Source organism: Aethalodelphis obliquidens, unplaced genomic scaffold, assembly GCF_003676395.1.
Source record: "Aethalodelphis obliquidens isolate GAN/ISIS:26980383/991018 unplaced genomic scaffold, ASM367639v1 scaffold41, whole genome shotgun sequence".
In the NCBI taxonomy this organism is placed as follows: domain Eukaryota; kingdom Metazoa; phylum Chordata; class Mammalia; order Artiodactyla; family Delphinidae; genus Aethalodelphis; species Aethalodelphis obliquidens.
This window is the reverse complement of record NW_020837985.1, coordinates 14,675,442-14,687,765: the sequence shown is the minus strand read 5'-3', so window position 1 is coordinate 14,687,765 and position 12,324 is coordinate 14,675,442. Positions and strand designations below refer to the sequence as shown.

General features: G+C 41.7%; 1 protein-coding gene and 1 pseudogene across 4 annotated transcripts in view; one reads left to right on the top strand and one right to left on the bottom strand.

Annotated features, from left to right (window-relative positions):
* Window positions 1-12,324, top strand: part of TRAPPC9 (trafficking protein particle complex subunit 9) — a 509,122-nt gene that overhangs the window by 32,848 nt on the left and 463,950 nt on the right. For 3 of the 4 annotated variants that reach the window (XM_027132545.1, XM_027077959.1, XM_027077961.1), the window contains exon 5: window positions 2,958-2,984. The exons of the other annotated variant lie outside the window; for it this stretch is intronic. In XM_027132545.1, the coding sequence (XP_026988346.1) occupies window positions 2,958-2,984 (27 nt within the window). The remainder of the gene's footprint in view (window positions 1-2,957; window positions 2,985-12,324) is intronic. 4 annotated transcript variants of the gene reach the window in all.
* Window positions 5,482-6,268, bottom strand: LOC113604971 (60S ribosomal protein L31 pseudogene; annotated as a pseudogene).

Below are 12,324 nucleotides of genomic sequence, written 5' to 3'. Positions count from 1 at the left end.
AGGAGTTTATAAATAGGGAAATAAGGATGTCCTCTGTGACTTAAACTAGCAAGGAAACATTAAAGATGATTAGAAGGGAGACAGGCGGGGCATGCTTCATAGTTAACATTTGTTGGGCACCTGAAATGTGCTGCATACTTTTCTAAGCACTTTGCAGAAACTAATTTAATCCTTTGATCCTCACAACAGCCAAGTGAGGTAGGTTTGATTATTTTCCCAACTTTACAGATGTGGAAATTGAGGCACAGAGAGGGTAAGTAATTTGACCAAGGTCACAGAGATAGTAAGTGGCAGAGCTGGTATTTAAACCCTGGCAGTCTGGCTTCCAGGCTCTCAGAGATGGGCTTTGGGTTTTTAGAGGTATCAGCCTGTCTGTGGATCTCTTGTACATCTGTCCATTCGTCGGCCTGGAAAGGGTGGGAAAGGGAGAGTTACACAAGTGTTCACAGCTATGCCTCAGCCACTGTCCATGCACCGTGACCAGCATTCATTGTGGTCTAGGCAGCAGGTCTGTCCCTGTAACAGAAATTTAGTCCATCAAGTTAATCTAGGAAATCCCTCTTGCTCTGCATCTGTCCATGCTTGCCATGTGGCCTCCTGCCCATGATTGGGTCGTTGGAGAGAAAATATGCTGATTGTTGAACTCCGATATTTTAGTCTGATCGATAATTTTATGTCTCCTGTTACATTAATAAGTTAAACCTCTGTTTCTTTTTTCTTTTCTTTTGGTCACACCCTGCGGCATGCATGATCTTAGTTCCCCGACCAGGGATCGAACCCGTGCTCTCTGTATTGGGAGCGTGGAAGGGAAGTCCCAGCCTCTGACTTTCTTACACCAGTCTCTTATGAATTTGGTTAATGTGAAATCAGTCCATTGGAGGCTGATGATGCTGATGGTATCATTTCTGAGCACATTGAGGTACTCCTGTCTGTGGAGACCTGGCTGGAGGGTGCTCCTTTTTCTCACTGTGATTTCTTCAGACAGCACCAATTATTATCTCCCCACCTCCTCACACACACAATGAGGTGAGAAGCCTTCTGAGTAGGCCAGATAATCAGATAGCAAAGTCGACCGGTCAGTAGACTGTTGCGTACCTAGAAGTGGGTTTAATAAAAGGAAAGGGCTTCCAGGGAGTCCAATTAGATGTTAAAGTTCATTTGGTAAAAGCTGTCCATTTTCTGTGGTTGAGCTTGTTCTTTGCTGTTCGAAAAGATTGGATTAGATGGATTAGCTTAAAAGGCAGAAAAGGATCGTTTCAGGTGGTATTAATACGTCCACACCAGTGAGAAGTGATAGTTGACCGCCTGTGTGAGGCTTGAGACAGAAAGATTTTTACAAGCTTCATTAAACAACCTTAAAAGCTCTGCAATCTCAGTGTACTTAGCATGGGGCCCGGTTCATCCCTGGACGCCCTAAGAGGTCGAGTAATTGATGATTGTGATTATGACTCTGAGGCATCGACAAAGTCTCATTCATGTTCCCTATTCAAAGGACATGGCACAGTATAACATATTTGACCAGGTTTTTCACTGAACAGGAAGTTTTTAGCACTATCTGGAAATCTCACATCCCCCAAGGTTCCACACAGCTCAGTGTCCCCTCAGTGCAGATCCGTCAGCACTCGTCGTGGGCATGTTGTGGAGTGTGTGATGGTGCCGCATCCCTGGCTCCGCATCCGCCCCGCAGGCTTTCTCATCCCCATCTACCTCGTAGGGTTGCCCTGACAATCACACATGATGGTTGTCAAGCATTGTGTTTGGCATATAGTCAGTATCCAGTAGGAAGTACCTGTTTTTTAGTATATCGTGGCTTCTAGATGGCAGTGATTTTTAGTCTGCATGTAAAAGTGGAGATTGCAATGCACAAAGTAGCTCTTAAGTAGCATCATGGGACCTATTCTCTATGGACGATTGAAAACATGCTATTTCAGTAAGAATATATGTTATTGGGACATACCTTTCTGAATCTTGTTAACATGTTTAAAAATGATCATAGCTGGGCTTCCCAGGTGGCGCAGTGGTTGAGAGTCCGCCTGCCGATGCAGGGGACGTGGGTTCATGCCCCGGTCCGGGAAGATCCCACATGCCGCGGAGCGTCTGGGCCCGTGAGCCATGGCCGCTGAGCCTGCGCGTCCGGAGCCTGTGCTCCGCAACGGGAGAGGCCACAACAGTGAGAGGCCCGCGTACCGCAAAAAAAAAAAAAAAAAAAAGATCATAGCTAATGATAAGCAGAACTCTTGAACCCAGTTCCTCTTAGGGTATGTTTTGCCATCATGGGAAATTACATTCTATAGAGAAGGCTAATTGTGTCTCGTTGATATTTGGATGGTTTAATAGATGATCAAGGCTTTCAAAAGCTTCTTGATAATAATGAAGTTAACTGTTTTGTGTTGTAAACTAACTACAGAGCTACCTTCTAGAAGTTGGAAATCCTTAGCTTGTGAAATGTCCAGTAAATCAGTGTGTATGTGTGTCTGTGTCTGTGTGAATGTGTGTGTGTGGGTGTGCGTGTGCACGTGCGTGTGATTTTAGGAAGGAGAAATAAGTTCCATATAGCCTTCTGATACCTTTCTTCTTCAGGCTAAGGTGTGGGCGTATATTTATACAAATAAATTGATATTCTTCTGTCACTTGGCTTATTTGTGGGAATAAGAAATTCTCATACTTGTTTCAGAAGAGTTAGGGAGTATAAGCTTGGAAAGTGGGAAGGGAGAGAGATAGGGAAGCACTTTACAGTTTGTGCAGGATATGAGAAATAGTTTTTCTTCTCTTTTTTTCCTTCTAAAGCATAAAGGCACTGAATTGTAACATACTGTTACTCAGAATTGCTTTTCTGATCAGATACAAGTGTCTCATATTTTTTGAGGCTATGTGAATTATGAAATGTGATTTAGCAGTTATCTTTAAAAGTAGTTTTGTTTTTCAAATAAAAGACCATAATCTGTTCTTTCTTCCAGGGGCACAAGAAGTTCTCATTGATCCAGGTACATGATCTATGTGCTTAGTTTCTTTTGGTTATTTTTTAAGTGCTTGTTTCATGGTGGTGTGAATGAATGGTTAAAATTTCCGGATTACGATCTTTGGAACATACTGATTTAAGTAACTTTAAATCAGAACTGTTACAAACCTGATTGTTGTTTGTTCCTTGTTTCATGGGGCACCCTATTGATTTATGTTGTTTGTCGAAGAGGGAAATTCTTCCTCTAGCATGGTTAAGTGGATGATTTGCAGTGTGCTTTTAAAATTCTCTGAATGCACTGAGCATGCCTGTCCAGTTAATTTCGAATTTACTCATAGTAACGACTCTGCTCTGATGCTGTGGCTTATGCTCCTCTCAGTGTGAATTTGAATTCTCTGTTGTGTTTTGTATGTGTGTTCTTAACAGGGAAAGACATTTTGCATTTTTCACAGAGGTGGGTTTTCCTTTCCCCTCTTAATGCCTTCTGTAATTCATACAGCAAAAAACTCTTTTATTGCAGTGCTTAATTATTTTGTAATGAGCTCTACTGTTTTCTGCCTTAATCGGACAATGACAAAGAATGATAATAAAAAATGAAAACCCTCCCTTCCTTTGAAGGATGGACATCAGATGGTCATGCTTACATATGCTTTGTGACCAACACATTTACTTTCATCTCATTGTGTATCTTGAGTTTGAAATGAAATTGCTTCAGGTTTGTAGATTTTTGTTTTAACATTTGTGTTGCATTCTTTCTCTAGGCTGACGTTTCCTGATGGAGCTTGTGGAAAGTGTTTTCCTTCCTAGAGGAAGGAAAACAAATGTTTTGCTTTGTTTTTAGGAGACCTGAGTTGCTGATGAGAAAGCAGTTGAGGGCGGGCTGAGGAACTGAATGATACTCCCTCACCTCCCATCCAAAACTGATGAACGATGAAATCAGTGTTAGATGTATTGGTATTTGAGCAATAGAAGTTAACGAGCCCAGACTGGCTAGTTATGCCTGATGAAAAGTACGGGATTCCCTTGCAGGAGAATTAGGTGCTTCTACCAAGTAGAAGTAGCTTAGAGCTGTCAGAAAAATCAGTCATATGTTGAGATTAAAAAAAGAATATAATATTTTTTATTTCTGAAACTTTTCAAAATAAGGTTGTATAGAGCTGAAATTGAGTTTCGAGTGCTGGGAGTAAAGTCAGGGTGGTTCTGTGGGGCTTCTGTTCAGGGAGAGGGTGAGACTGGCAGGAAAGGACACAGAGCCAGGGTTTGGCATCCCAGGACGTCCTCTACTACGGTTCCAAGTGAGAAGCATGCAAACTCTATCTTCTTCCCCGAGGGAGAGCAAGGAGAGAGTTGAGATTCTGTCCGCCCGCCCCCCCCCCCCCCCCAACCAGTTCACCTGGAGCCCTTCTAGCCTCTGCTCACAGGGCTTGTCCCAGGACTGGCCGCAGCCTTCTCTTCACTTGCCAATGTCTCATCTGCCTTTCAGACGTTAGTCTCTTCTTCTCTGCCCTTTAAACCCTGGCACATGTGTTGGTGGGGAATCACTTCACGACTCCTGGGAGCAGTGTGCTGTGACTCTCCTTAGGCTCTGCTAGTGTTCTCTCGGGGATGGCAAAATTGTTCGGCTCTGTAGAAAACCCAGCACGAAATTGTATCACCTTCATTTTATTTTTGAACTTTAAATGGATAAATTATTTGAAGGAAACTGTTTCAGAGTTTTTGCTGCCTGCTTTCCCCACAACCATTTCAAAGGCCAGAAGGAGGAGTTTGACCGTCTCGGGAAGAGCTTCTCCAATCACTTCTAGCAGCTCAGCTTCCGAGCCCTTGATGGGCATTTGAAACAGAATGCTTCTTCGTGTCACACTGTTGTTTCTTGTCATTTCTGAATGTTGCATGTACATTCAACAGCTGTTTCAAGTGAAGTGATCTTTTGTCCAATTTCAGTTAACTCAAATTTGCTTTTCCCATTTTAATGTTGACAGGAGTTTCTTCTTCCTATAATGAAAATTAGCAATTTGCACTTACTACGTGAAGGCACTGGTCCGAGGTGCTTTTTTTTCTTAACAGTTTTAATACAACTTACCCATTAAAATATACAGAGGTTTTTACTCTATGACCAGAGTTGTGTATCACCATCAATCTTGGACATTTTCATCACCCCAGCAAGAAGCCCCGTACAGATTATCAGTCACCACCCATTTCCCCCATCCTCCCCCAGCCCCAGGCAACCACTCTTCTGTCTCTGGATTTGCCTGTTCTGGGCATTTCGTATAAATGGAGTCATACAGCTTGTAGTCTTTTATGACCAACTTCTTTCACTTAGCATAATGTTTTCAAGGTTTGTCCGTGTTGTATCACGGATCAGTACTTCACGTTTTGTTTTTGCTGAATAATATTTCACCATATGGATAGACCACTTTTTGTTTACCCCTTCTTCAGCTGATGGACATTTGGGTTGTTTCTACTTTTTGGCTGTTATGAGTAATGGTGCTGTTAACATTCGTATATGTTTTTATGTGGACGTATGTTTTCAGTTCTCTCATGTATATGCCTAGGAATTAGAATTACAGGGTCATACGGTAACTAAATGTTTAACTATTTGAGGAACTGCCAGATTGTTTTCCAAAGCGGTTGTGCTGTTTTACTTCCTCAGCAGCAGTGTATGAGAGTTCCAGTTTCTCTATGTCCTCATCAATGCTTGTTATTCACTTTTCTTTTGTTTTGGCAGTTCTATAACTTTGCTTAACAATCAGCAGTTAGTTCTCATCCACATTAACTGTCTTTAGGTTTTTGATAATGGTGGCAGGTACATGGTAACCAACGTACAGAGCTTGTCTGGTGCACCTTCATCTTCCTTATGTTTCTGGACAGCTGCACATGGATACAATACGGGACATCCCTTATTCCTTTGGTGCAGACAGCTTTGTGGAGCCTGGTGTCGACGCGCACATCTGGAGTTCCCATCTCCTTCATGGCAAATTTCCGGATTTCTTTGAGTGCCCGAGGGGCACGCTTCTTGAAACCCACTCCAGGGACGCTCTTGTGAACGTTGAGAGTGTATTTTCTGGTCGTCACCTCGTTGACGGCAGACTGGCCCTTCTTCTTGCCAGCCTTCTTTGCGGGAGCCATCTAAACCCAGTCGACGAGAAGGCTCAGAGTGGAGTGGGACAAAGCCAGGCCAAGTCTTCCCTCCCAGCCAGCCTCATGCAACCGCCCTCGGGGCTCCTGGAGCCCCAGGTCAGGGTGTTACCATCTTTTTGATTATAGCTGTTCCAGTGAGGGTGAAGTGGTTTCTCCTTGTAGTTTTTTTTGTTGTCGTTTAAAATGGAAATAGAATTTTTATTTGTATTTGTGTATATTTACTAATGTTAAAATATCATAAAAGTTTGCCATAATGTATATATTTTTTTCTTTTTTAAAAATTTTTATTGGATTATAGTTGATTTACAATGTTGTGTTAGTTTCGGGTGTACAGCAAAGTGAATCAGTTACACATATGCATATACCCACTCTTTTTTTAAGATTCTTTTCCCATATAGGCCATTACGGAGTATTGAGTATAGTTCCCTGTGCTACACAGTAGGTTCTTTTTAGTTATCTATTTTATATATATAGTAGTGTGTATATGTCAATCCCAGTCTCCCAATTTATCCCTCCCCCCACATTCCCTGGTAACCATAAGTTTGTTTTCTACATCTGTGACTCTACTTCTGTTTTGTAAATAAGTTCATTTGCACCCTTTTTTTAGATTCCACATATAAGCAATATCATATGATATTTGTCTTTCTGTGTCTGACTTTACTCAGTATCACAGTCTCTAGATCCATCCACGTGGCTGCAAATGGCATTATTACAATCTTTTTTTACGGCTGAGTAATATTCCATTGTCTGTATGTACCATCTCTCTTTTTTTTTTTTTCGGTACGCGGGCCTCTCACTGTCATGGCCTCTCCCGTTGCGGAGCACAGGCTCCGGATGTGCAGGCTCAGCGGCCATGGTTCACGGGCCCAACCGCTCCACGGCACGTGGGATCTTCCCGGACCAGGGCATGAACCCGTGTCCCCTGCATCGGCAGGCGGACTCTCGACCACTGCGCCACCAGGGAAGCCCTGTACCATCTCTTCTTTATCCATTCTCTGTTGAGGGACATTTAGGTTGCTTCCATGTCCGGGCTATTGTAAATACTGCAGCAATGAACATAGGGGTGTGTGTATCTTTTCAAATTATGGTTTTCTCCGCGTCCTTGTAGTTTTGATTTGATTTCCCTTATAGCTATTGATAATGAGCATCTTTTTCTTTTTTTTCTTTTTTTCTGGTACACAGGCCTCTCACTTGTGGCCTCTTCTGTAGCGGAGCACAGGCTCTGGACGCGCAGGCTCAGTGGCCATGGCTCACGGGCCCAGCCACTCTGTGGCAAGTGAGATCTTCCCGGACCGGGGCACGAACCCATGTCCCCTGCATTGGCAGGTGGACTCTCAACCACTGCGCCACCAGGGAAGCCCCCTTTTTCTTTTTTAAAAAATTATTTTATTTATTTATTTATTTCTGGCTGCGTTGGGTCTTCGTTGCTGCCTGCAGGCTTTTTCTAGCTGTGGCGAGAGGGGGCTACTCTTTGTTGCTGTGAGCGAGCTTCTCATTGTGGTGGCTTCTCTTGTTGCAGAGCACGGGCTCTAGGTGTGTGGGCTTCAGTAGTTGTGGCACACAGGCTCAGTAGTTGTGGCTCAGGGACTCCAGAGTGCAGGCTCAGTAGCTGTGGTGCACAGGCTTAGTTGCTCTGCAGCATGTGGAATCTTCCCGGACCAGGGCTTGAACCCGTGTCCCCTGCATTGCCAGGCAGATTCTTAAGCACTGCACCACCACGGAGGCCCTTGAGCATCTTTTTCACTGTGCTTATAGGCCATTTGTACAATTTCCTTGAAAAATGTCTTTTCACATCCTTTATCCATTTTTTAAAAAACATCTTTATTGGAGTATAATTGCTTTACAATGGTTTGTTAGTTTCCTCTGTATAACAAAGGAAATCAGCTAAGTGCATACGTATATCCCCATATCTACTCCGTCTTGTGTCTCCCTCCCACCCTCCCTATCCAACCCCTCTAGTTGGACACAAAGCACTGAGCTGATCTCCCTGTGCTATACAGCTGCTCCCCACTTACATTTGGTAGTGTATATATGTCAGTGCCACTCTCGTACTTTGTCCCAGCTTACCCTTCCCCCTCCTTGTGTCCTCAAGTCCATTCTCTACATCTGCGTCTTTATTCCTGTCCTGCCCCTAGGTTCTTCAGAACCTTTTTCTGTTTTTTTTTTTTTTTTTTGATTCCATATATATGTGTTAGCATACAGTATTTCTTTTTCTCTTTCTGACTTACTTCACTCTGTATGACAGACTCTAGGTCCATCCACCTCACTACGGATAACTCAATTTCATTTCTTTTTATGGTTGAGTAATATTCCATTGTATATATGTGCCACACGTTCTTTATCCATTCATCTGTCAATGGACACTTAGGTTGCTTCCATGTCCTGTCTATTGTAAATAGAGCTGCAGTGCACATTGTGGTACATGACTCTTTTTGAATTATGGTTTTCTCAGGGTATATGCCCAGTAGTGGGAATGCTGGGTCATATGGTAGTTCTATTTTTAGTTCTTTAAGGAACCTCCATACTGTTTTCCATAGTGGCTGTATCAATTTACATTCCCACCAACAGTGCAAGAGGGTTCCCTTTTCTCCACACCCTCTCCAGCATTTATTGTTTGTAGATTTTTTGATGATGGCCATTCTGACCGGTGTGAGGTGCTACCTCATTGTAGTTTTGATTCCCATTACTCTAATGATTAGTGATGTTGAGCATCTTTTCATGTGTTTGTTGACAATCTGTATATCTTCTTTGGAGAAATGTCTATTTAGGTCTTCTTCCCATTTTTGGATGGGGTTGTTTGTTTTTTTGATATTGGGCTGCATGAGCTGCTTGTATATTTTGGCGATTAATCCTTTGTCAGTTGCCTCGTTTGCAAATATTTACACCATTCTGAGGATTGTCTTTTCGTTTTGTTTATGGTTTCCTTTGCTGTGCAAAAGCTTTTAAGTTTCATTAGGTCCCATTTTTTGTTTTTATTTCCATTTCTCTAGGAGGTGGGCCAAAAAGGATCTTGCTGTGATTTATGTCATAGAGTGTTCTGCCTGTGTTTTCCTCTAAGAGTTTTATAGTGTCTGACCTTACACTTAGGTCTTTAATCCATTTTGAATTTATTTTTGTGTATGGTGTTAGGGAATGTTCGAATTTCATTCTTTTACATGTAGCTGTCCAGTTTTCCCAGCACCACTTATTGAAGAGGCTGTCTTTTCTCCATTGTATATTCTTGCTTCCTTTATCAAAGATAAGGTGACCATATGTGCGTGGGTTTATCTCTGGGCTTTCTATCCTTTTCGATTGATCTATATTTCTGTTTCTGTGCCAGTACCATACTGTCTTGATTAATGTAGCTTTGTAGTATAGTCTGAGGTCTGGGAGCCTGATTCCTCCAGCTCCGTTTCCCTTTCTCAAGATTGCTTTGGCTATTCGGGGTCTTCTGTGTTTCCATACAAATTGTGCAATTTTCTGTTCTAGTTCTGTGAGAAATGCCATTGGTAGTTTGATAGAGATTGCAGTGAATCTGTAGATTGCTTTGGGATGTATAGTCATTTTCACAATGTTGATTCTTCCAATCCAAGAACATGGTATATCTCTCCATCTGTTTGTATCATCTTTAATTTCTTTCATCAGTGTCTTATAGTTTTCTGCATGTAGATCTTTTGTCTCCTTAGGTAGGTTTATTCCTAGGTATTTTATTCTTCTTGTTGCAGTGGTAAATGGGAGTGTTTCCTTAACTTCTCTTTCAGATTTTTCATCATTAGTGTATAGGAATGCAAGTGATTTCTGTGCATTAATTTTGTATCCTACTACTATACCAAATTCATTGATTAGCTCTAATAGTTTTCTGGTGGCATCTTTATGATTTTCTATGTATAGTATCATGTCATCTGCAAACAGTGACAGTTTTACTTCTTTTCTGATTTGGATTCCTTTTATTTCTTTTTCTTCTCTGATTGCTGTGGCTAAAACTTCCAAAACTATGTTGAATAACAGTGGTGAGAGTGGGCAACCTTGTCTTGTTCCTGATCTTAGAGGAAATGGTTTCAGTTTTTCATCATGGAGAACGGTGTTGGCTATGGATTTGTCATATATGGCCTCTATTATGTTGAGGTAGGTTCCCTCTATGCCTACTTTCTGGAGAGTTTTTATCATAAATAGGTGTAGAATTTTGTCAAAAGCTTTTTCTGCATCTATTGAGATGATATGGTTTTTATCCTTCAGTCTGTTAATATGGTGTATCACATTGTTTCATTTGCGTGTATTGAAGAATCCTTGCATTCCTGGGATAAACCCCACTTGATCATGGCGTATGTCCTTTTAATGTGCTGTTGGATTCTCTTTCCTGGTATTTTGTTGGGGAGTTTTGCATCTATGTTCATCAGAGATATTGGCCTGTAGTTTTCTTTTTTTGTGACATCTTTGTCTGGTTTTGGTATCAGGGTGATGGTGGCTTCATAGAATGGGTTTGGGTATGTTCCTCCCTCTGCTATATTTTGTAAGAGTTTGAGAAGGATAGGTGTTAGCTCTTCTCTAAATGTTTGATAGAATTCACCTGTGAAGCCATCTGGTCCTGGGCTTTTTTTTTGGAAGATTTTTCTTTTTTTTGCAGTATGTGGGCCTGTTACTGTTGTGGCTTCTCCTGTAGTGGAGTACAGGCTCCGGATGCGCAGGCTCAGCAGCCATGGCTCATGGGCCTAGCTGCTCCGCAGCATGTGGGATCTTCCCGGACCGGGGCACAAACCCGTGTCCCCTGCATCGGCAGGCAGACTCTCAACCACTGCGCCACTAGGGAAGCCCCTTGTTGGAAGATTTTTAATCACAGTTTCAATTTCAGTGCTTGTGATTGGTCTGTTTATATTTTCTATTTCTTCCTGGTTCAGTCTCGGAAGGTTGTGCTTTTCTAAGAATGTGTCCATTTCTTCCAGGTTGTCCATTTTATTGGCATATAGTTGCTTGTAGTAATCTCTTATGATCCTTTGTATTTCTGCAGTGTCAGTTGTTACTGCTCCTCTTTCATTTCTAATTCTGTTGATTTGAGTCTTCTCCCTTTTTTTCTTGATGAGTTTGGCTAATGGTTTATCAATTTTGTTTTTCTACTCAGAGAACCAGCTTTTAGTTTTATTGATCTTTGCTATTGTTTCTTTCATTTATTTCTAATCTGATCTTTATGATTTCTTTCCTTCTGCTAACTTTGGGGTTTTTTTGTTCTTCTTTCTGTAATTGCTTTAGGTGTAAGGTTAGTTTGTTTATTTGAGATGTTTCTTGTTTCCTGAGGTAGGATTGTATTGCTATAAACTTCCCTCTTACAACTGCTTTTGCAGCATCCCATAGGTTTTGGGTCATCGTGTTTTCATTGTCATTTGTTTCTAGGTATTTTTGGATTTCCTCTTGGATTTCTTCAGTGATCTCTTGGTTATTTAGTAGTGTATTGTTTAGCCTCCATGTGTTTGTATTTTTTACAGATTTTTTTTCCTGTAATTGATGTCTAGTGTCATAGTGTTGTGATTGGAAAAGATACTTGATACGAGTTCAATTTTCTTAAATTTACCAAGGCCTGATTTGTGACCCAAGATGTGATCCAGCCTGGAGAGTTTTCCATGAGCACTTGAGAAGAAAGTGTATTTTGTTGTTTTTGGATGGAATGTCCTATAAGTATCAATTAAGTCCATCTTGGGTTTTTTTTTTTTTTTTTTTGTGGTATGCGGGCCTCTCACTGCCGCGGCCTCTCCTGCTGCGGAGCACAGGCTCCGGACGTGCAGGCCCAACGGCCATGGCTCCCGCACCCAGCCACTCTGTGGCATGTGGGATCCTCCTGGACTGGGGCAGGAACCCGCGTCCCCTGTATCAGCAGGCGGACTCTCAACCACTGTGCCACCAGGGAAGCCCAAGTCCATCTTGTTTAATGTGTCATTTAAAGCTTGTGTTTCCTTATTTATTTTCATTTTGGATGATCTGTCCATTGGTGAAAATGGGGTGCTAAAAGTCCCCTACTGTTGTGTTACTGTTGCTTTCCCCTTTTATGGCTGTTAGCATTTGCCTTATGTATTGAGGTGCTCCTATGTTGGGTGCATAAATATTTACAATTGTTATATCTTCTTCTTGGATTGATCCCTTGATCATTATGCAGTGTTCTTTTTGTCTCTTTTGTAATAGTCTTTCTTTTAAAGTCTGTTTTGTCTGATATGAGAATTGCTACTCCAGCTTTCTTTTTTTTTTTTTTTTTTTTTTTTTTT